The sequence below is a fragment of the Palaemon carinicauda genome, chromosome 2, assembly GCF_036898095.1.
Source record: "Palaemon carinicauda isolate YSFRI2023 chromosome 2, ASM3689809v2, whole genome shotgun sequence".
Classification (NCBI taxonomy): domain Eukaryota; kingdom Metazoa; phylum Arthropoda; class Malacostraca; order Decapoda; family Palaemonidae; genus Palaemon; species Palaemon carinicauda.
This window is the reverse complement of record NC_090726.1, coordinates 192860397-192882734: the sequence shown is the minus strand read 5'-3', so window position 1 is coordinate 192882734 and position 22338 is coordinate 192860397. Positions and strand designations below refer to the sequence as shown.

The window sequence follows — 22338 nt, the reverse complement described above, 5'->3', positions numbered from 1 at the left end:
GCGTGTGCGGGTCGACATCCGGCCTGGATAGCCAGATCCCGCAGGACTTACCAGCTTTGGGCCCGGGACAACAACACTGGGATTCCATAATAAGGAAACGCGGACATGCAAGCTACACAAGAACACAAGGGAAAGGGTAAGGAACACGAAGGGAACAAGTGGTGCACAAGGGATGAGCAACACAAAGGAACATGTGATACACAAGGTGATCGGACAGGATAAGTGAGAGAGCGGCGAGATGGTATCTACGCTGCGACCAGACGTTTACTGACGATTCAGACCTAGCAGCGCTGCCTCGCGCGCTGACCCCGGGTCGCCCCGGGGCGAGTATCCTTTCACCCAGGAGCGCCCCAACAAGGTAACGGAGAGAGGGGGAACTACACAAAATTCTTGGTCGGTTAATGAGGCGATCCCAGACCCTCCTAAAAAAGTAGTTCGAGATAAGTATATATATATATATATATATATATATATATATATATATATATATATATATATTATATATATGGAATTGTTTCAACTTGCAGGCATAGATTCGAGTCATGGCTTAGGTAGAAGTCCTTGACATCAAAAGATTTTCCAATGGATATTTATTCCCAAGGTAGAATTCAATATCAAATTCCATTTGTGGCTTGTTATTCAAATAAGCCGTAGACATATAATCAATAGCACCTTATCATAGGTAGTCAATGCTGTTTTTAGTACATGTGGAGGAGAAGGATACCTTTCTTAGAAAGTCTGTAACCGATACCCATATCCGAAGTCATGGTTTACAACATTTTTGAATTCTTACTTCCTCTACTAGTATTATTTAGTCTATAGTTAAATTATCCTTATTAATGCCCTACATACAATTTTGAATAGAAAGCAGAGCAAATATTGAACAAATATAAATATCCACATAGAAGGTAACAAATGCAAAAATTACAAGACTTCATAATTATAAAATTACAGGTAGTTAAATATACTGATATATAATGATGTATTATCACAATTGGCAATTCATATAAAAGAAAATGCAAGAACATATAAAAAGGGAAAACAACAAAAAACATTGGAAGAGATAGGGCTCCAGGCCTTTATCGATCTCTCCTGCAGAATCCAAGTGAAATAGTGTCATCTTTTGTGATTTGCTAGATAAATTGTGAAAGGATGGATTGGATATTGAATGTTGGCAACTCGGAAAATAATTTGCACTCCTTGCCATAATTCCCTCATATCATACGATACTACAATCATTATAAAAAAGGAAGGAAATATAAAAATGCATTAAACAAACCTCCATCTCCTTGTGTCTCGTCCTTAAGTGCCTTTCAGCCTCCCGGAAATCTTCTAGCCGCCGTTTCTCAGCATGACGTCTTTGCTCTTCTGCAGCATCCCTTCGTCTGGGAGGGCTGTGCCTAGGCCTTCTGTAGGGAAAGAGACCATTTACTCTAAAATACATATAAAGTGTGATTATCCTACTATCTATAACAAGAAGAAATATATGGCATCCATAGTGATTGAAAAAAAAAAAATTGTCATGGGGATGAAATTCAAGTTTATGAATATTAAACACACCTCCTGTTAGGCGATCTGTGTCTTGGAGATCTGCTCCTTGATCGGTTTCGTCTGCTCCTAGGTGATCGAACGGAGGACCTGGTCTTGGACTTAGACTTTGAACGACTGCGTCTGGCCCCTCTCTCCCTTGATCTGAGAGAAGCATTTAAATCTCCATCAGAGAGAAATTTTAGCTATGTAATTACAATAAAATAACCAAATTTCAAAATTACAGTATATACTATACCAGATTAAAAAATTGAAAAATTCATACTTCCTCCTTGGAGAACGTGATCGCCTCCTTTTCGGCGACGGCGATCTTGAGCTACGTCGTGAATGGGGATCGGGACGACTGCTTCTCCTGCCAGCTGAGGTATCGAAAATAAAAGAAATGCTTCAAAATAAGGATCTTCCACAAATTAAAACTTTCTTCCTGTTGAAATAAGTCTTGTCCCCCCAAAAGCAAAGACCCAGGACAGATATCCTAAAATCTCCAGTCACACACCCTTTCATCCAAAAGGCTTAAGAGCTTCTCATTCCCTATGTATAGATAATATAAATTAAGCTCAATTACAGACCACATCAAAGACTGTATGCACACAAAGTATATTTCCTCAACATAAATAAACCCTATTTAGTTGATACATGCATGACAGTAACCACATATTTATTATTTCTTCTTAAGAGCCATAAATTTCCCTAACATCAGTAAAATTTAACAATGAAACCCAAACCTAACATTTATTTCTTAAAAAAACAAACTAAACTGATGTATACTACGGATTCATCTCCACATTTCATCTAAATCACAGCAGTACATTGACCACTCACCATCATTAGATGATTTGGAGGTGCTGGACTTCACTTCATCCAGTATCATATCAGAGCTCCCTGCTTTCCGACCTGGGAGTTAGGCCAGGTGGTCAGACGTGAAAAAGTAGGCAAAGAGAGGGAGGGATTTCCTCATTATCACTCAACGCCTTTGCTAGTTATCTCAGTAACTTCAATCAAAATGTACAAAAGCATGTATGACCGAAGTCGACTCAACGGTTAAATTACAATAATAGAAAAACTATTGAATACAAGTCTTGGAATTTCTACGAAAAACAACCCCTGCATAATGCTACGATATGTAATAATACAACAACCATTCAGCATTCACAGGACTTCACCCATGCAAATAAGAGAGTTCAGTGCTGACCAAACATACAATCGTACTTAAAAGTAAAATCATTACATTTCTACAAGAATCTTTGGCACATTTAAACTAACACTAAGATACATGCACAACAATGAACAATAGGAAAGCAAAAAGAAAAAAATAGAAATTATATAAAATGCTGGGATTGAATGCAACAAGTAATTCAATCACACCCTTTCCAGCAATTACTATTTGCAAATGTAATGTTAAATGATAATATCTAACATTTGATAAACACTACATAAAACCCTACAGAAATACTTGAACCCTTTTTTAAATCCTAGGTTTAAGATCTCGCCTAAACTAATAAAATCAAATCATAAATTACTGATGCTACGTTACCATGCTAGAAAAATATAATCTAGAACAATAAAGTTTTATACAGTAAGGTAAAAGGAAAAAATCCTTACTCCATTCCAACCCCCATCATAATCTACTTGAAGCATCAATATAAAATATCTTACGTCATTTTGCCTCTTTCTTACTTAGAGACAATATGTACTTGGGTAATCTTCTGTAGTGACCATATGTATTAAAACTTTAATGAACAGTATAACTTTCAAAACTTTAACCACCAACAATGAGGATCAATGGTCCTCAATAAATGAACTATTTCTCCAAACACTTTTACAATACTACGTTAAGTTCTAAATTAAGGTCTCAACATCAACAACTGAATTTGGAGACAAGCTACCCTTAAAAAAGACTGGTAGGTTCTTAATCAAGCTATTAGTCACAAACACCAAAGTTTTAATGGTATGCTATTAGCAATAAAATTTCATACAATGAAAATGCAACGGCAAGAGATTGCTAGGGAGACTATTTTGGGTACTTGAATATATCTTATGAAACTCATCCAGACAAATCTTATTTAGCTTTGGTTTGGAATAAAGAAAAAACAAAAACAAATAAATGAACATGATTATTCAAAAACAATTTTGGTTATTACAAGCAGGCATATTTTACTTTACTATTCAACCTAATATTTACTACTGGAGTTTGTATGAAATTAATACACTACTTCCCACTCTAAAAACCTTTGTTCTTTAAATCTTAAAAGTAGAAAAAAGACTAAACTACTAAATAGTTATGAAGAATAACAAAAAATTAAAAAGATCCCAATAGCTTAAAGAAAAAACAATCTTCTGTGACCGATTGTAACACTTTACAGTGAAAGATACAGTGAACCCTCGTTTATCGCGGTAGATAGGTTCCAGTCGCGGCCGCGATAGGTGAAAATCCGTGAAGTAGTGACACCATATTTACCTATTTATTCAACATGTATATTCAGACTTAAAACCTTCCCTTGTACGTAGTACTGTTAACAAACTACCCTTTAATGTACAGAACACTTAATGCATGTACTACAGTACCCTAAACTAAAACAGGCACAAATATTATAGGTGATTTTATATCATGCATTTCCTAAACATGCTAAAAAGCACGATAAAAAATGGCAACCAATGTTTTGTTTACATTTATCTCTGATCATAATGTAGAAACAAACTGGAGGTAGAGCTTTGCTTATTACCCAGACATATTTCCCATACTTTTCCCTTAGAACTACATCACATCTTCCTACTTTAGATATATAGATTATATATATATATATATATATATATATATATATATATATATATATATATATATATACATATATATATATATGTATATATATATATATATGTGTGTGTGTGTGTGTGTGTGTGTGTATATATATATATATATATATATATATATATATATATATATATATATATATATATATATTTATATGTATACACATATACATACCTACATATATACATAAATACATGCATACATATATATATATATATATATATATTACTGTATATATATGGGTTATGGACAAAATCCGCGAAGTGGTGAATCCGCGATGGTCGAACCGCGAAGTAGCGAGGGTTCACTGTATTCAATACCATTAAGTGAAAGGAGCATTACCTTGACCAACTACACGCCTATACAGTATGCTACCCAAGTATTTTCTTGAAATATCATATACAGTACATTTGAACTACACTAATGCAGATTTGCCAACACAACACAAAGGAACACTTGATACTTAAAAAGCCAAGTTATAAACAACAAAAGCAAATGTAGAATTAAAGCTGGTCATTTAAGACAGCAATACGGTACCTTCAACTGCTTTGAATGTTTAAAAAACAAATAACAATTGGAGGCCATATTTTAATACATACCCTAAATGTCCAAATCTTTATCTTAATGGTTTTAAAGTTCAATAACTGGACAAAAACTGCTCAATACCACATTAACTGTTGATAATAAGTACATTAAATCATTCAAAAAAGAAATACTAGGAGCATATTCCCTACACTTTAGAGAAAAAATTATAAATTATTGTATTGCATTTATACCCTACTGATAATTAGGATATTAAAAATAATAATAAAAAAAGAAAAACTCACCTTTTGGGGCCTGTGACGTTGAATTGGTCTTTTCTCTCTTCTTCTGGGATAAGCTGTATTTATTGGAAAGAAAAATGTAGTCATAATATAAACAACTATAAAGGTTTACAATTTATTCAAAAGTTATTACTCTTCTTAACATCCTTTTCATGAAATAATATTGGATTAAAACATATTTCATAGTCGTGTATCAATTAATTGCCTTGTTTTAAAACACTGTGACAAGAAATTGGCTGGCAACCAAATTTTCTAGAATTTCTCACCCAACCACAATCTCTCTACTTCTACGAATCTTCACTAATGTTCATATTGCTTATTCTCCAAAAAACTAATTTAATCCAAGACTTACAGCACCTGTATTATTTAAAAAAAAACTCAAAATTTTCCCATTGTCTTTTGAGTCAATAAATACATGAACTTATTGAAGGAATGGAACTTTCTAACCTAACAACCCAGTGTTGCCGCGTCAGATACCCTTGTCTCCAATTATCTACGTAAACACGCCAAGATTGCACGATCTCCAGATTGTTTACACATTGCATAATAAGATATCTAACTCTGATTTACTTAGCAATTATTGCCTGGAATGTGGTCATGAATTATTTCTGGAAATTATGATCAGCATTCAATTTGTGTATCATGTCAGTGGCAATACTAATTTGAATAACCATTTAGAAGAGTATGTTTCAATGGTTGCCAATTAAGTGTACTGTTCTAGGCACACAAGGAAAATTTCAGGGGAGAAGCAAGGGATGATTAGGTTAGCTTATTACATCAGGGATGCTATTGACATGCCTTCACCTTTGGAAAGCACATGAGTTCAACCATCTTTGGATAGTGATGAGCTTCACAAGCTCTTAACTTTACTTGCTACCTTTGTTAAATTTCAGAAGTCCAGTAAATCATTAATAATGGTCATTCTGTTCATTCACATCCAGTTGCCTAACAATTGAACCTCCGAATCTAATAATAATAGCGCTTCATTCAGTGGGGGTTCTGAAAGTACGCTGCGCTCTACAGGTTTGAAAGACACTCAGCTTGAAAATGTGTACATTACTTCCTTTTACTGCTCAACCCTTGGAAAAACACAATCCTAGTCCTTCTCTAACACTAGATTGTGAGGCAGAAGACTGAATGGGTTGTCTTGATCGTAATGTCACTCCACTTGCTAAAATAAAGTGTATGTGGATGGCATAGCATAGCATCTGACTCCTATAAACTCAGAGGGAGTGAATGAAAGTTTGAAAAAGTTTTCCTCATATTTAGACAGAAGTGTATGCATTTTGCTTGAAATCTCGACCCCTATCCCATGTCAAAATAATGTTAACAGGATTAACGTAGGCGTTAGTACTTCCAAAACTAAAACGGGTTTATGTGGTCCTGCAGTAACCCTTTAAAAATTTCAAACAAACCAAAAATCAGCTGATTTTCAAGGGTTTTCCAGAAGGACAGGAAAATCACAAATAGAAAACAAGAGACAGTATTACCTTTTCAATCTTTGCGAAACTTTATTGCAGAGCTATACTGTAATAAACTAATTAAAGTAAGCCCAGCAATGTCTTATCCTATCAAATGAGTGGCTACATCCAGGAGTTTGTAAATCTCGACTCGAGAAATTTGTTATGGATAGATTCAAGTTGTAGTCTTTTATGCAAAAAAGTTTAAGATGCATAAAAGAACAGGTTTCAGCTTCACATTTAGTACTTAGACCCCTCTTTAACAGAAGGGTGCTAGACTCTACAAGACTAATCAGTTACCCGACCTCATCTTGGATGGCGATTCAGTAGTCTTGTTCCAATCATTATGCCTCATAAAGGAAAATCTATAAATCAAGCTTATGCAAGTTGGATGACTAAAGAGAAATTAGTAGGCAATCACTTTTATTTGCATATTCTATTATGGAATTTGCTGAATGTTGAGGATAATAGGGAGGCAGATATAATTGCTGTTCCAGGTGTTGAGGTGCCAGTGATGGGAGATGAGAATGAGAGAGAGATTACAATAGAGGAAGCGAGGAGAGCACTAGATGAAACGAGAGTAGGAAAAGCATCTGGTATGGATGGTGTGAAAGCTGAGATGTTGAAGGAAGGGGGTGTGACTGTACTTGAATGGTTGGTGAGATTGTTTAATATGTGTTTTGTGTTGTCAATGGTACCAGTAGATTGGGTTTGTGCATGTATTGTACCACTATATAAGGGTAAGGGAGAGGTGCATAAGTGTTGTAATTCAAGAGGTATTAGTTTGTTGAGTGTAGTTGGAAGAGTGTATGGTAGAGTAATGATTAATAGGATTAAGGATAAAACAGAGAATGCAATCTTGGAAGTACAGGGTGGTTTTAGAAGAGGTAGGGGTTGTATGAATCAGATTTTTACAGTTAGGCAGATATGCGAAAAATATTTAGCAAAAGGTAAGGAGGTGTATGTTGCGTTTATGGATCTGGAGAAAGCATATGATAGAGTTGATAGGGAAGCAATGTGGAATGTGATGAGGTTATATGGAGTTGGTGGAAGGTTGTTGCAAGCAGTGAAAAGTTTCTACAAAGGTAGTAAAGCATGTGTTAGAATAGGAAATGAAGCGAGTGATTGGTTTCCGGTGAGAGTGGGGCTGAGACAGGGATGTGTGATGTCGCCGTGGTTGTTTAACTTTTATGTTGATGGAGTGGTGAGAGAGGTGAATGCTCGAGTGCTTGGACGAGGATTAAAACTGGTAGACGAGAATGACCATGAATGGGAGGTAAATCAGTTGTTGTTTGCGGATGATACTGTACTGGTAGCAGACACAGAAGAGAAGCTTGACCGACTAGTGACAGAATTTGGAAGGGTGTGTGAGAGAAGGAAGTTGAGAGTTAATGTGGGTAAGAGTAAGGTTATGAGATGTACGAGAAGGGAAGGTGGTGCAAGGTTGAATGTCATGTTGAATGGAGAGTTACTTGAGGAGGTGGATCAGTTTAAGTGCTTGGGGTCTTGTTGCAGCAAATGGTGGAGTGGAAGCAGATGTACGTCAGAGAGTGAATGAAGGTTGCAAAGTGTTGGGGGCAGTTAAGGGAGTAGTAAAAAATAGAGGGTTGGGCATGAATGTAAAGAGAGTTCTATATGAGAAAGTGATTGTACCAACTGTGATGTATGGATCGGAGTTGTGGGGAATGAAAGTGATGGAGAGAGAGAAATTGAATGTGTTTGAGATGAAGTGTCTAAGGAGTATGGCTGGTGTATCTCAAGTAGATAGGGTTAGGAACGAAGTGGTGAGGGAGAGAACGGGTGTAGGAAATGAGTTAGCGGCTAGAGTGGATATGAATGTGTTGAGGTGGTTTGGCCATGTTGAGAGAATGGAAAATGGTTGTCTGCTAAAGAAGGTGATGAATGCAAGAGTTGATGGGAGAAGTACAAGAGGAAGGCCAAGGTTTGAGTGGATGGATGGTGTGAAGAAAGCTCTGGGTGATAGGAGGATAGATGTGAGAGAGGCAAGAGCGCGTGCTAGAAATAGGAATGAATGGCGAGCGATTGTGACGCAGTTCCGGTAGGCCCTGCTGCTTCCTCCGGTGCCTTAGATGACCGCGGAGGTAGTAGCAGTAGGGGATTCAGCAATATGAAGCTTCAGCTGTGGTGGATAATGTGGGAGGTTGGGCTGTGGCGCCCTAGCAGTACCAGCTGAACTCGGTTGAGTCCCTGGTTAGGCTGAAGGAACGTAGAGAGTAGAGGTCCCCTTTTTGTTTTGTTTCTTTGTTGATGTCGGCTACCCCCCAAAATTGGGGGAAGTGCCTTTGGTATATGTATGTATGTATTATGGAATTTTCTGGACATCAGGATTTGGATGTAATTTTTTATCATCAGACTTACATATAACTGTCAGATCATTATCAGCCTGTGTGTTTTCTGATTAAGACAAGAAATCATATGTTGTACTACCTGGTAGGTTCAGTATTTGATAAAGTAGTTACTGTATTATTATTAGCTAAGCTACAACCCCAGTTGGAAATGCAAGATACTAAAATCACAGGGGCTCCAACAAGGAAAAATACCACAGTAAGGAAAGTGGTAATGAATAAAAAACAAAATATTTAATCATCGTTAACGTTAAAATAGCTATGCCATATATAACTTATGAAGTTCCACCAATACGACTATGTGATGAGAAAAATCATTCCCCAATATGGTTAAAACTAGAATAACAATTGTAGAATACTGTGTAGAATTAAGCCTTACGCTAGAGAAGGCAAGCCTGTTAGAATTAACAGCATACCTAGTACTGTACTACGTAAAGTATGGTATTGCCTGGGAATATCTAAGTGTGATTGACGGTCAGAATTATGAAAAATCTTATGTAACATGCATAACTAACTGAACGACAGTGACAGAGATTAATTTGTTGATCAGGAAGAACTTCAATAACCACATAGTTTTTGTCAAACAAGATGAGGGTCACCAGCTGAAGACCAGATAGAACAATACTGGAAACAAGGCAGAATAAAAGATTTAAAATATTTCTTCAGAATAGATTGATCACCGAGTTAACAATGATATAGTAGTTGCTCAAGTAGAAAATAGAACTTGCACTGAGGTCATGAGGTTGGTTTGTAGACATACCCAACCTTCCAATTAAGTTAGTCAGGCCAACAAGGAGGCCCTTGCATTCAAGAGGTAATACAACAGTAGAGTCCAGAAGGATTGCCAACAGAAATCAAAACCTTATTGTAGAACAGTATGATGGTATTTTTGACCGAAGTCCAGTGAGGGGAAAACTGTCCCTCTTCCGTGTTTGGTAAAGGCTACAACTGAACCGGTGGGTATTGGCTGTAGTCAAAGAAAGCTCCCAAATACTGCTAACTCCCTACCAGCCTTTACAAAGAAACCAGTTCTGAATCCATGTTTTCTTACCAAAACAGCAAATGTTTTAAGTTGCTAAAACTGGAAATTGGGAAACTTTTAGGATACGACAATAGAGATCATAAACTCTTCCGCTGGGGTTATACAACAAGATATTCATAGTCCCAAAAAACTCTAGAGGTTGGAGACCAGTTCTAGAAATCACAGCACTCAAGTCCACAGTGATTAAAGGGTTCTATGGAAGCAACAATAATGGTTCTGAAATCAAAGGTTTATCAGATCAAGTGCCTGTGATTTGGGCTCAGGACAGCCCTTACAGGTGTTCACCAGAATGGTGGCCTCCCATCTCGAAATGGTTACAATTACTGGGTCTACTGTAGAGGTAGCTCCTTGTACCTGGACTATTGGCTAATTTTATGCAATTCATTGGAGACCATACGATTTTATAAGTTTAGTTACTCAGGTTATTGGGTTGGTTGGAAGTCTTAGTCGATGTCAATAAGCACCCCCGAGATCTCAATCAGAAGATCCTGTATTTAGGAATGATTAGAGAAAATTTCTTTTCAGGTTTTCCTTCTTATGATACCGTTTCAAAACATTGAAACGTGTTGGTGCAAATGTGGATGAGGCTTTAAAGGAACCAATTGTCCCACTAGGCTGCCTAAATGAGGGATTTTTCGATTACCTCTCCAGTCACATTATAGGCGCTGTAACTATCCACCGATGGTAAATTCACTTGGTCAACTGAATTGGTGGGTGGTATCAGTCATTTGTCATAAGGAGTCTCTTTGGAGTTAAAAATTCCAGACCTATCTCTTAATAATGCATCACAGGAAGAGTGGGAGCAACTCTGGACCATTTATATCTATCAGGGAAAAAGCCACTGCAGGAGAAAAAGCTACATATTACACGCCAATTACCTAGTTATTAGCATATTACAACTCTTCTAGATAAGAAACCACTAGTAGTAGGGAAGAGAGTTAGTATTTTCAGACAACAAAACAGCTGTAGCCTAAGCCTACATCAGGAAACAGACAGCAGACATACTGTTACTGTGGATGATTCAGAGGAATCTTTCTGCTTCCATGAGTCACTCAAGGGAAATCAAATATGGCTGAACAGTAAACAGGAAGAATCAAGACTTTACAAAACAAATGGTCTCCACATCTGTTGATCTGGAGAGATTTGGATGTGGTGGGGTCACCCTAGTAAAGACTTTACAAAACAAATGGTCTCCACATCTGTTGATCTGTAGAGATTTGGATGTGGTGGGGTCACCCTAGTGAAGACATACTTGCCACATTATTTGTTCACCTGTGCCAGATTCAGAATCCCTTAGCTTGGAAGGTAGATGCTCTGTTACAAGACCGGTCAGGTCTGGACCTTTACACTTTCCTCCGATTACCGTAATTTGCCAGGTATTAAACAAGTTTAGCAGCTCTGTGAACTACAAGGTGACACTTATAGTTCTTTTCTGGCCACAGATCTATGGCCACCCAGAAGGTTGTTATACAGTAGAGTCAATCTACTCAACCGATCTCAAAGGTCATACATCAAAACCTATCCATGCTACATTTGACACAAAGAGACTATCCCCCCTTATTCTCAGAAACAAAGGATGTTCAATCCCCTCTAGATTTTAATTGGTACAAAATTAGGAATCATGACTAGAACTATCTTGAATAATTTCAAGTTTTTCCCATTTGCTTTTTTTACAAAAAAAAAAAAAAAAACATTTCATCCATTAATGGATATAGATCCATGCTTAATTATGTAATGAAGAATTGGGGATTAGAGCTATAAATTTCATGTATCATAAGCAGACGTGTTCAAATCTTTTAATATTGAAAAACATTCAATGGCGAGGTTAATTTTCTGGAATTCGGATGTAGTGTTGCAGTAATTAAAAGGGGAGATATTTGTTCTGATTGAAAATTATCTTTTACGGATATCACGGCCTAAACACCTTTCATTGGCTAAACCCATAAGAGAATTACAATCATTGTCAGTCAGGGTAGGGTTTGAGGAACACACCATGATCTTTCGTTTTACTTTCCTCCATAGCCAAAAAGGGCTAAGAGCTTACCTCAATTTTTTCCACCGTTTCACTAAAACAGGATATAATTCAATAGAAAATAGTCTTCTTCGTCCAGTAAGAGCCGTGCCATTACATTTGGAAAAAAGATATGAAATAGTGGTAGCGTCGCCAATTTTTTCTATGGGCTGAGGGTCCCTAATACCCCATTAACCAATAATACTGACACCTAGTTAAAAATTTGGTCGAAAAAATCTCAAGGAATTAGATTAAAAAATTAAAAGATGCTTGAAAGTGAAAGTACACGATACTAGGAGAGCAGCTACTTCACTGAACATACATAGAAATCTTTCTTCGGAAAAGGTATTAGTAACAGCTCAATGGCGATACTTAGTCGGTTTTTGCCAAACAATTTTTTAAATTGCTCTAACAGCATTAATTTTTGTCATAGAGGGGTCAGGTTGGTCTCATTCTTTTGGAAAATGCCTGAAGTTTCTCATAAAGTTATCAAAAATATGCAAAAAAAAAAAAAAAAGGAAATAGCAGTTTCTTGCAAGGACGTACTAGTACATCCATGGGGGTAAAGGGACGAGTTTTGTGAAACGTACCAGTACGTCCATCGGGGGTGAAAGAGTTAAGAGAAGCATGGTTTGCTTATGAAGAACATTGAGCTCTAGGCCACATAGTGACAGCAAGGGATGTCTTCTGAGTAACTGAGCTCAGTTGATTTATTATTCCATTATCTACAAATTACTAAATTTAGAATTGATCCCAAATATCAACTATACCAAAAATGACAGTTTACAGATAATCTACTGTACCGTATTTCTAATTACTTTAGTAAACAATCTGTAGTCCCATATTACAAGCAATAGTTTAACCCTTTTGCTGCGAATATTCAAATAAGATGTTGCTCAGCTGTGCACATTCACTAAAAAATTCAAAATGCTCAAAATTTAATGAAACTAAGTTTTTTGTGTTCTATAACCTTTCTGTTTTTAGGATTTAACAATATTTTCTCCTAAGTTTATCTCTTTATGCATTAAATTCTTCGATAAAATTCCTTTCCAAAGATGATTTTATCAATTTCACTAATATTCCTTCACCCAATTTATCATTGACTCATACTTTTAATTTTTCACATTGGTAACACTTTTTGTGCACTTTATGGGTATTATATGTCTTAAAACATGGAATGATACAAAGAGTGCGCTTTTCAACAATTTAATCACAAAAATAGGTTGTTTGCTTTCTTTTACATTCGCCTTTACCTTTCATCAAGCGATCCTTTGGCAAGATAGAGCATAGGGTATAGGGGTTTGTGGTTTTTGTCAACAAATTGAGCTGGAAAATGCCTTTCAGTTAGTCTAGATTCCATTGCATTTGAAAATCTACCCTTTCCTTGGGTTTTGTTCCGCTTATACCCTTCTAACATGAGTATTGATAATTTTTCCCTGATTTTTTTCTGATCCAACTTAGCAGTGGGATTCTGAATGTTCTAGCATATGTTAGAGTCTACTAATACTGCTTCAATGATAAAATGCCAAATTGGTTGGTACCATTTCTGACACTTTCTTTTGTAGGCATATGTTGAGCATAGCTGATCAAACTTATCAACTTCCCTCATATACTTATTGTATTCCACATGAACACATGGCTTGTCTATTTCTGTCACTTTTTTTTAATGAAGTTTCACTTTATATGTATCTACTGTTTCTTTTAAAGATACTTGGTGAGAAGTAAAGGCCATATCACACATATAAAAGAAAAAATTAAAAAAAATGCTTCAACCCACAATTAAAGGGGAAAATTAAAAGGATAAAGTCAGCTGACTGATAAAAGCAGAGCAATATCGAACGTTTTGCTAATAGTATAATAATAATACCATAATTTACAACTATATATGAAATTTATGATGCTGTGAAACAAGCATTTATTAACAAATTATATCTTTATTAACAACTCGTATCACTAAATTATGCTGTTGAAAAATGAAGAGACTGATAGGCAACTAACAGACTGAACATCAGCTGACGAATGTAAACAAGGCTTCGGATTTAGGACACGAAACTTCGTTTCTCGTGCATGTGTTTGTTATTTGACTATTATTCATTTAATTGAGTAAATTTCTATATTAATGTCTGAAAACACCATTATCTGTCACATTTTGAACATCCAATACTATGAAATAAGCTTTTATTTGTGTAGTTGTCATGGCAACTGTTGAGCTCTAATGTAAACAAACTTTTACTTACGGTAAACGAACTTTGGAAAGCATGATATTACGATAATTCTATGAATATTGATTTATATTAAAAAAAAAAACATGCACATTTATCATAATTTCAAATTGACACAAAGTAAAAATAAAAAAATAATACCAAAATGGGAGAAGAATGACGAAGGCTTCAGAGTGGGTAGTTCATAAAATCGGCAACAGATGGCAGCATGTAGAAGCCATATAAATTGTTAACAAAAGGCGCCAAGCTTAAAATTTCTTACGTGGTGTGGAGAAAAGTTGTTTTTCACAGTGAAAGGTTATGAATCTGAGTAAACTAAAGTCGTTCTCCGCAGTGAAAGGTTATGAATCTGAGTAAACTAAAGTCGTTCTCCGCAGTGAAAGGTTATGAATCTGAGTAAACTAAAGTCGTTCTCCGCAGTGAAAGGTTATGAATCTGAGTAAACTAAAGTCGTTCTCCGCAGTGAAAGGTTATGAATCTGAGTAAACTAAAGTCGTTCTCCGCAGTGAAAGGTTATGAATCTGAGTAAACTAAAGTCGTTCTCCGCAGTGAAAGGTTATGAATCTGAGTAAACTAAAGTCGTTCTCCGCAGTGAAAGGTTATGAATCTGAGTAAACTAAAGTCGTTCTCCGCAGTGAAAGGTTATGAATCTGAGTAAACTAAAGTCGTTCTCCGCAGTGAAAGGTTATGAATCTGAGTAAACTAAAGTCGTTCTCCGCAGTGAAAGGGTTAAACAGTTTGCCAAAGCAAACTAGACAAGCATGTTAGAATAGGTTAGCAATCCTTAACCTCATTGCATTATTTTTACTGAAATTTACTCCTATTTCCTTCAATTGGGCCCCATCTCAAACAGTGTAGGAGTAAGCAATACGTAATCACGGAAATAATCAGAAATAAAAATGAATCTTTAATAAAATTTCTCACTCCTATACTCGCCTGTTGTTCATACACATGGCCACTCTCTGCCCTGATTCAGTATCAAGAGGAAGGATAATGTAGACTACGAAACCTAACACAAGAGGGGATTTGATGCTGCAACCCCTGGTCGCTTACTACTTACTGCGAGAAGGTGCCATTCCTTTGTTAGTGCATGTATTTATTAAAGTGAAAGAAAAAGGACTTATTTTTAATTTTAAGGTTAAGTGTTGAATAAACCAGACTTCTGGAGAAGCAATATGAACATCAGGATTATAATAGTAAGAAATTTTATTAAAACTTTTTCTTATATCTTAAATTAATTGAGAAAAAAGATTACTTTGTACCAAACCCCCACATTATTTTGAATACTTTTGAAAAGGTTCATTAACAATGTATCCCCATCATTCATGAACACTTTTAACCAGTTTTAAATAATCAATATGAACACCATAGTGACATGACATTCCATAATAATGTATTGGTTAGTGGATACAGTCAATTAGCTCCTCAAATCAACTAGAGCTATCTAAAGTACATTCTAAATTCAATCCAAAGTCGCTTAATGCCACAAGTATTTGATCTACACCAATTCCTTCCTTTTCTAAACCCTGCTTCTTAATTTGTATGATTTAAAAATCCGTTTCTATTTGGGTACCTTTGCTATTAACTTTCAATTCTTAATCATCAGGATTTGTTCCCTTTTCAATAATCTGCAAAAAATTCTCAGTAAAATGAGATGCTATACATTCATTTATAATATCTGCTGTTATTCCATTATAGCCATATGCTTCCATTTTCGTTTTACAGATAAGACTTCCAAACTGAAAATTCATAACTAAGGCTTCTGGTATATTCTAATGATGCAATTTATTAAATACAGAAAGTCCTCAACTTAGAAATTTAAGAGATTCCAAAAAGCTGTTTGCAAGTTAAACGTTGCTTAGTTGCACTTTGTTAAATGTCAGCCTAAAGTAGACTTCACCTAACTGGCGTGCCTAAGATTTTCAACAAATAGTCCAGTTTCATATTGCAAATGTTGTCTTCCTTACTGCATTAAACTAAACAGTTTTATTACGGTATTTCATAGTGGACTTTTGATACAATATCTTAGATCTATGATTTTAGTTTGATTTGTGTTAGATCCTCAAAATGTTTTTAAGTTGAGGACCAGTATACCAGCTATTTTAAGCGCCTTCCGGCGAAAGGCAAGATTTGTACATATCACTTAAAGTTGGAATCACACTAGATTTTTTTTTTGCCAGCAGCTGCCTAAACCGGAAAGCATGAGGTGTTCTTGCTAATGATATTGACTTCCCGACTGAATGGAAAGTGGCGCATATAAACCGCGAGCATGACGTCAGATGTACACACACAAGATGTCGGATGCAAACAGGACATGCTCTTGCTTGGCAATCTTGGGTCCAACAAGGCTCAAGAGATAATAAAAATCTGCTTTGTTCATCCTGTGGCAAATGTAGAATTCTTCAATTCACATAATATACAGATAATACATATTACTGCAACAGTTAGAAAATTTCTTGCCGCCATGATGATATCAGCTGATCGGTTTTGTTTAACATTCTTCCCATTTGCTCTTCGAACTGCGATATCGTAGTGTGACGCTACAACACTTTCACTCGCTATCATTGGATGAAGGTTGGCAAAAACCTCAGACAAGAAATGACTAGTGTGATTCCACCTTTATACTGTACTGATACAACAATGCAATACTACAAATCTTTGAGCTATCCTAAAACATTTCAAGACCATTCTCTGATGTGTGGTGCATTAAAAACATTAAACAATTCACATACCTCAACTCTGTCATATCTTCTATTTTGTTCTTCAATGAAGCAAGAGCATGCGACATATCCCACTCTGCAGCCACAGCTAGTTTGTGACGGCCTAATTTCGATTCGACCTAATTTCACATTCAAAGCAAAACAAAATAACATCAGTACCTTCAAGGACTTGGTTGAGTACCACTTCTATAGTCTGACATTTCATCATTTATATATTTTAGAATTGGATTGGATAGAATATTCAAGTCATTTGAAACTACTGTACTGTATTCTATACATTAAAAGTCACCAACACTTAAGGAATCCCGATTATAAAAACATCAAATGTTGCAAAGATGAAAATGGGCTAATACAAGAAAAAGATCTAACTTACATCCAGAAGGGAGTCTGTAAACTCCTTTACTAAGGAAGCAGTCCATTGTTTGATGGTAAATGTACCAAATTTGGCAAATATGTCCCGGCAATGAATTTCCTGTAAAAAAAAAAAAATCTTAATGTTAAAATAATTTCTCCTATTACAAACTATCAAGATATTTCAATTATTGAACCAGCATGAAATAGAATTCACCTTAAAAATACACCTGATAAAGAAGGGTAAATGTACCATACTTGGCAATGAATTTCCTGTGATTAAATATCTCAATGTTAAAATAATTTATCCTACTACATAAGCTATTAGGATATTTAAATAATCATTTCACCAGCATAAAACAAAATTCCCATAAAAAATAAGCCTGGTAAAGAAAATTCTTCACTTACCGAAAACTTCAGTCTGTGTGGTACACTCTTTATGTGAGCAATCAGTGTGTGAGCATTCATTTTCTTGGAACATAATGAACAGATATAATACACCTCGTCCAACGAAGCTTCGGGCTGTGGCCTCACCTCCAGAACATATTGTAAACCTGAAAGTAAATAAACCATCTCTCTATAACCAGTTCATTTAGTTTACCAAGTAGGCCTATGTCTAAATTGACATTAACATTGCATGCCTGGGTTATGTCATTTTAGGCATTAAAAAAATGTAAACAGTTCATTTACTTTACAGAGTATGTCTAAATTGACATTAACACTACATGCCTGTATTGTCATTTTAGGCATTAAAAAAAATTGAAAACTAAGTTTCAACTCTGGTTTTATGAGTAGAAAATCAGTGATAAATTAATATTTTTTCATGCAAGCGAATAAGTTCTTACTGGTGGGAGTCGAATTCTTTCGTGGTTTAGCTCTCTTCATTTAGAGTACAGTTAATATAAATATGAACTTGCTACGATTTTCATTCTAACTTCAGTAAGCATAAGCAGTGACAATGTAATTGGTAAGGACACAGCCGAGACAACTAAATTTCCATGTACCCATTAGTAATTTGCAGTAAGTAATTACATGCAGATTGAACTCGTACAAAGAACACATTCTAATTTTCATGGATAGAAACCCCACTCTCAATCACAAGAATAAAGATCCTGAAAACCCTTGCAACACATGCTCCATCCTGCCAACTGGTACTTTCCACACTTCAGCTTCATTTATTAAATGAAAAAGTAGACTTGAAGAGTTGGATGAGGACACTTCCTCCCTACATGATGAGTTTTGTAGAAGAAATTATAAATACTGTAATAAAAATCAATGGTGGAAAGAAAATTTCAGTGAAAATAAATCATAAGCTGCAAAATCAAGCCAAGACACCCACTCAACATAAGATTGACCCTGAAGTTGCCATAATTAAGATGAAAATGTCTTAGGGGAAGTGATTTCTTGGCTATTAGTAAACACTAGCCAGTGGTATGACTCAAAAGACCAATACCTTAAATAACTATCTCCAAATGTGTGCCAAGTGCATGAAGAGAATATCAAGTCAGTGTAAGGGGGATGAGCAAGGTTGGTACTTGGAATATAAGGTGAATGAGCAAGTTTGATAATTGGAGTATAAGGTGAATGAGCAAGTTTGATAATTGGAGTATAAGGTGGATGAGCAAGTTTGATAATTGGAGTATAAGGTGGATGAGCAAGTTTGATAATTGGAGTATAAGGTGGATGAGCAAGTTTGATAATTGGAGTATAAGGTGGATGAGCAAGTTTGATAATTGGAGTATAAGGTGGATGAGCAAGTTTGATAATTGGAGTATAAGGTGGATGAGCAAGTTTGATAATTGGGGTATAAGGTGGATGAGCAAGTTTGATAATTGGAGTATAAGGTGGATGAGCAAGTTTGATAATTGGAGTATAGGGTGAATGAGCAAGTTTGATAATTGGGGTATAGGGAGGATGAGCAAGTTTGATAATTGGAGTATAGGGTGGATGAGCAACTTTGATAATTGGGGTATAGGGTGGATGAGCAAGTTTGATAATTGGAGTATAGGGTGGATGAGCAACTTTGATAATTGGGGTATAGGGTGGATGAGCAAGTTTGATAATTGGGGTATAGGGTGGATGAGCAAGTTTGATAATTGGGGTATAGGGTGGATGACCAAGTTTGATAATTGGGGTATAGGGTGGATGACCAAGTTTGATAATTGGGGTACAGGGTGGATGACCAAGTTTGATAATTGGAGTATACGGTGGATGACCAAGTTTGATAATTGGAGTATACGGTGGATGACCAAGTTTGATAATTGGAGTATAAGGTGCATAAGCAAGTATGATAATTGAGTATAAGGTGGATGAGCAAGTCTGATAATTGGGGTATATGGTGAATGAGCAAGTTTGATAATTGGAGTATACGGTGGATGACCAAGTTTGATAATTGGAGTATAAGGTGCATAAGCAAGTATGATAATTGAGTATAAGGTGGATGAGCAAGTCTGATAATTGGGGTATATGGTGAATGAGCAAGTTTGATAATTGGAGTATACGGTGGATGACCAAGTTTGATAATTGGAGTATAAGGTGAATGAGCAAGTCTGATAATTGGAGTATAAGGTGGATGAGCAAGTCTGATAATTGGGAGTATAAGGTGGATGAGCACATTTAATATTTGCATCCAACAAAAACTCTTCAGACCTAGATTTCTGTGAATAACTCCCCTAATCAGAACTTGATGAAATTACTGGATTGGCTTTATAGGGTTATGAATTTAGGCTATATAGCCTGGTGCTGGGGTCAGCGAGGTGATTTAGTGCCCAAGTGCATCTAGAATAAAACCAGAGTTTGAGATAAAATTTAGATGTGGTTATACAGCAAGGAGGAAGATAAGAAGCAAAAATGAAGGTCAAGTAAAAGGAATGCAGCTAGAGGCTAAAAGAATGCTGCTAAACCCATCAAGTAATGTTACAGTGCACCCCGCAAAATGCACAGATGGTACGCCTCCAATGGGAGATGAAATTGCACAGGCACCACATATTGCCAATTTGAAAAATAGCCGATGATTTACAGGTTGAACCTGAAGACTAGAAAAGATGAAACTATGTGAAATACAGATGCCTGACCTAAAGTCTTGGTATCTTTTATCCTGAGATATGGATTACCACTAAAAATTACTTGCCATTTTCACATTCTCTTTCATATTTCTACTGCAGTAATTCAAAATCTTTATGGCTAAAGTTCTTTGTCCTTGCATGTGGAACCTCAAAGTTTCCAATGGACAACGAAATGTCTATTCCAATTCAAGAGGCAAATATGGAGGTGGGATGTCACACTGCAATAAGCATGTCCAAACCAACAAGATGATGGGTTTTGGCCAGAGCAAGGAAGTTGGTGTCTAGAGAAACTTGCTCTTTAGGTCCAAATGGCATGAGGTAACCTAAAGACTTCTAAATTACTAATTTTCAAATTTTCTGAGTAAATCCAAGTCCTGTAAAGGAGGTGTCTACAGCTCTTAATGGCCGAGATTACTTATGAAACCAAAAGCAGAAAAGCTATCACTGGAACAGTGGTACTGATTTGTGATGGCTAACACAGAGGCCAAAAAATAAAAAATAAACTTTTGGTAGTCTACACTGGACAGACTATGTAAGTGGAAGTCTGAAACACCAGCCACCATTGTGAATCCTTTGGCCGTTTCAGCTGTTTCCCCTACAGTAGCAGGATCTAAGGCTGGATATCAAGATGGGAGAAAGGAAGTAGAAATGAAGTAAAAAGATACAAAACTGGTACAGCTAGGGACCAAGTAAAGTGCCCTGATGACACTACTCCCCTATGGGTGTGGGTAGACAATCATGATCGGTGAATGCTTCTACTGTTGACCAAGAAGTCACCTTTTTTTCTTGCAAACCCCTGGGAAGAAGCTTCGAACTACAGTATCAGGTAGTTTTGTAAGCTTGCTTGAACAAGCACATGACAAAAGGACCTAAGAATGACAGTTTTCCCCTCTTAAATGGATGATGTTGAGTGTTCAAGAAGCTTTAGAAAACTGAATCTAGTTACAAGAAGCTTATAAATCGGTATTCATCTTCTGGGGACAGATATCTTGTTGCCTGGATGTATAAGGGAGGCGCAACACCTAACTGTAGCGTTCATGAACATTAAAATGTCCCAGGGCAAAAAAAATTAAAAGGAAGGATCTTCAGCAGCCTGTTTGTGATTTATAACCACCAATAGCTCTTTAACATCTTCTGAAGTATAACCTGGGAAATCTCTTGCACTGCCTGCAGTCACCATTGAGGAAACTGTAGTTGAATGCACTAGATCAAACAGGTGACCTGCCAGGACTTGACCATGGCCTATGGGCTTCTGCGAAACTATCCAATATCAAAGTTCAAACTTTTAACCACCCTTTATCATTACCATAACAAGAAAAGCTGCTATTCTGAGAGCCATCAAGTCTGGCTTCTTTCAATTAATCTGAGGATCCAAGAAAGTGGAAGAGCTAACAGACTTCTGTATGTCCTTCCTTTAAGGTGCCATGACCAACTACACATCAAGATATAGCCATAAAACCCATCAAGGTTTGCGAAGGCTGAGCTACTACTGGGCTATGGTCTGAACAAAGGCCTCGAGGGAATCATGGTAGCTAAAACTGGGAACTCTTCCATTCATAGAACTGAGAATACTTCCTTAAATTGGATTGTATTGTATTTACATAATTTAGGACAAATAAATCAAGAGCTGGGGCCAAGGCGGCTAATCAATGCTGAGGTGCATCTGGGGGATACCCTGCATCATTACACCAAAGCAAAAATCTAGAGATTGAACAGCAAAGTGGAAACAAACACAATTGAAGGTAAACTAGAAGGTTTAATGCCAATGCAGTTAGGGATCAAAAGAACACTGCAAGGATCCCTAAGTAACGCCTACAGTACACTACAAGAGGTACAATAGTGGCACTACCCCTCTACAGGAGGATTCATTCAGTAGGGTAAATCAGCACATGTAGGAAATGATAATTGTTATCATTG

General features: G+C 36.4%; 1 protein-coding gene across 5 annotated transcripts in view; it reads right to left on the bottom strand.

The window, feature by feature from the left end:
* The window catches only part of LOC137629049 (uncharacterized), a 100187-nt gene that overhangs the window by 19493 nt on the left and 58356 nt on the right, over positions 1-22338 (bottom strand). For 4 of the 5 annotated variants that reach the window (XM_068360319.1, XM_068360346.1, XM_068360333.1 and 1 more), the window contains 8 exons: positions 17765-17910; positions 17379-17477; positions 17018-17124; positions 5188-5240; positions 2371-2442; positions 1814-1907; positions 1561-1692; positions 1280-1409 (listed from right to left, as the gene is read on the bottom strand). In XM_068360319.1, the coding sequence (XP_068216420.1) occupies positions 1280-1409; positions 1561-1692; positions 1814-1907; positions 2371-2442; positions 5188-5240; positions 17018-17124; positions 17379-17477; positions 17765-17910 (833 nt within the window). The remainder of the gene's footprint in view (positions 1-1279; positions 1410-1560; positions 1693-1813; positions 1908-2370; positions 2443-5187; positions 5241-17017; positions 17125-17378; positions 17478-17764; positions 17911-22338) is intronic. The other variant, XM_068360340.1, reaches the window with a different exon arrangement.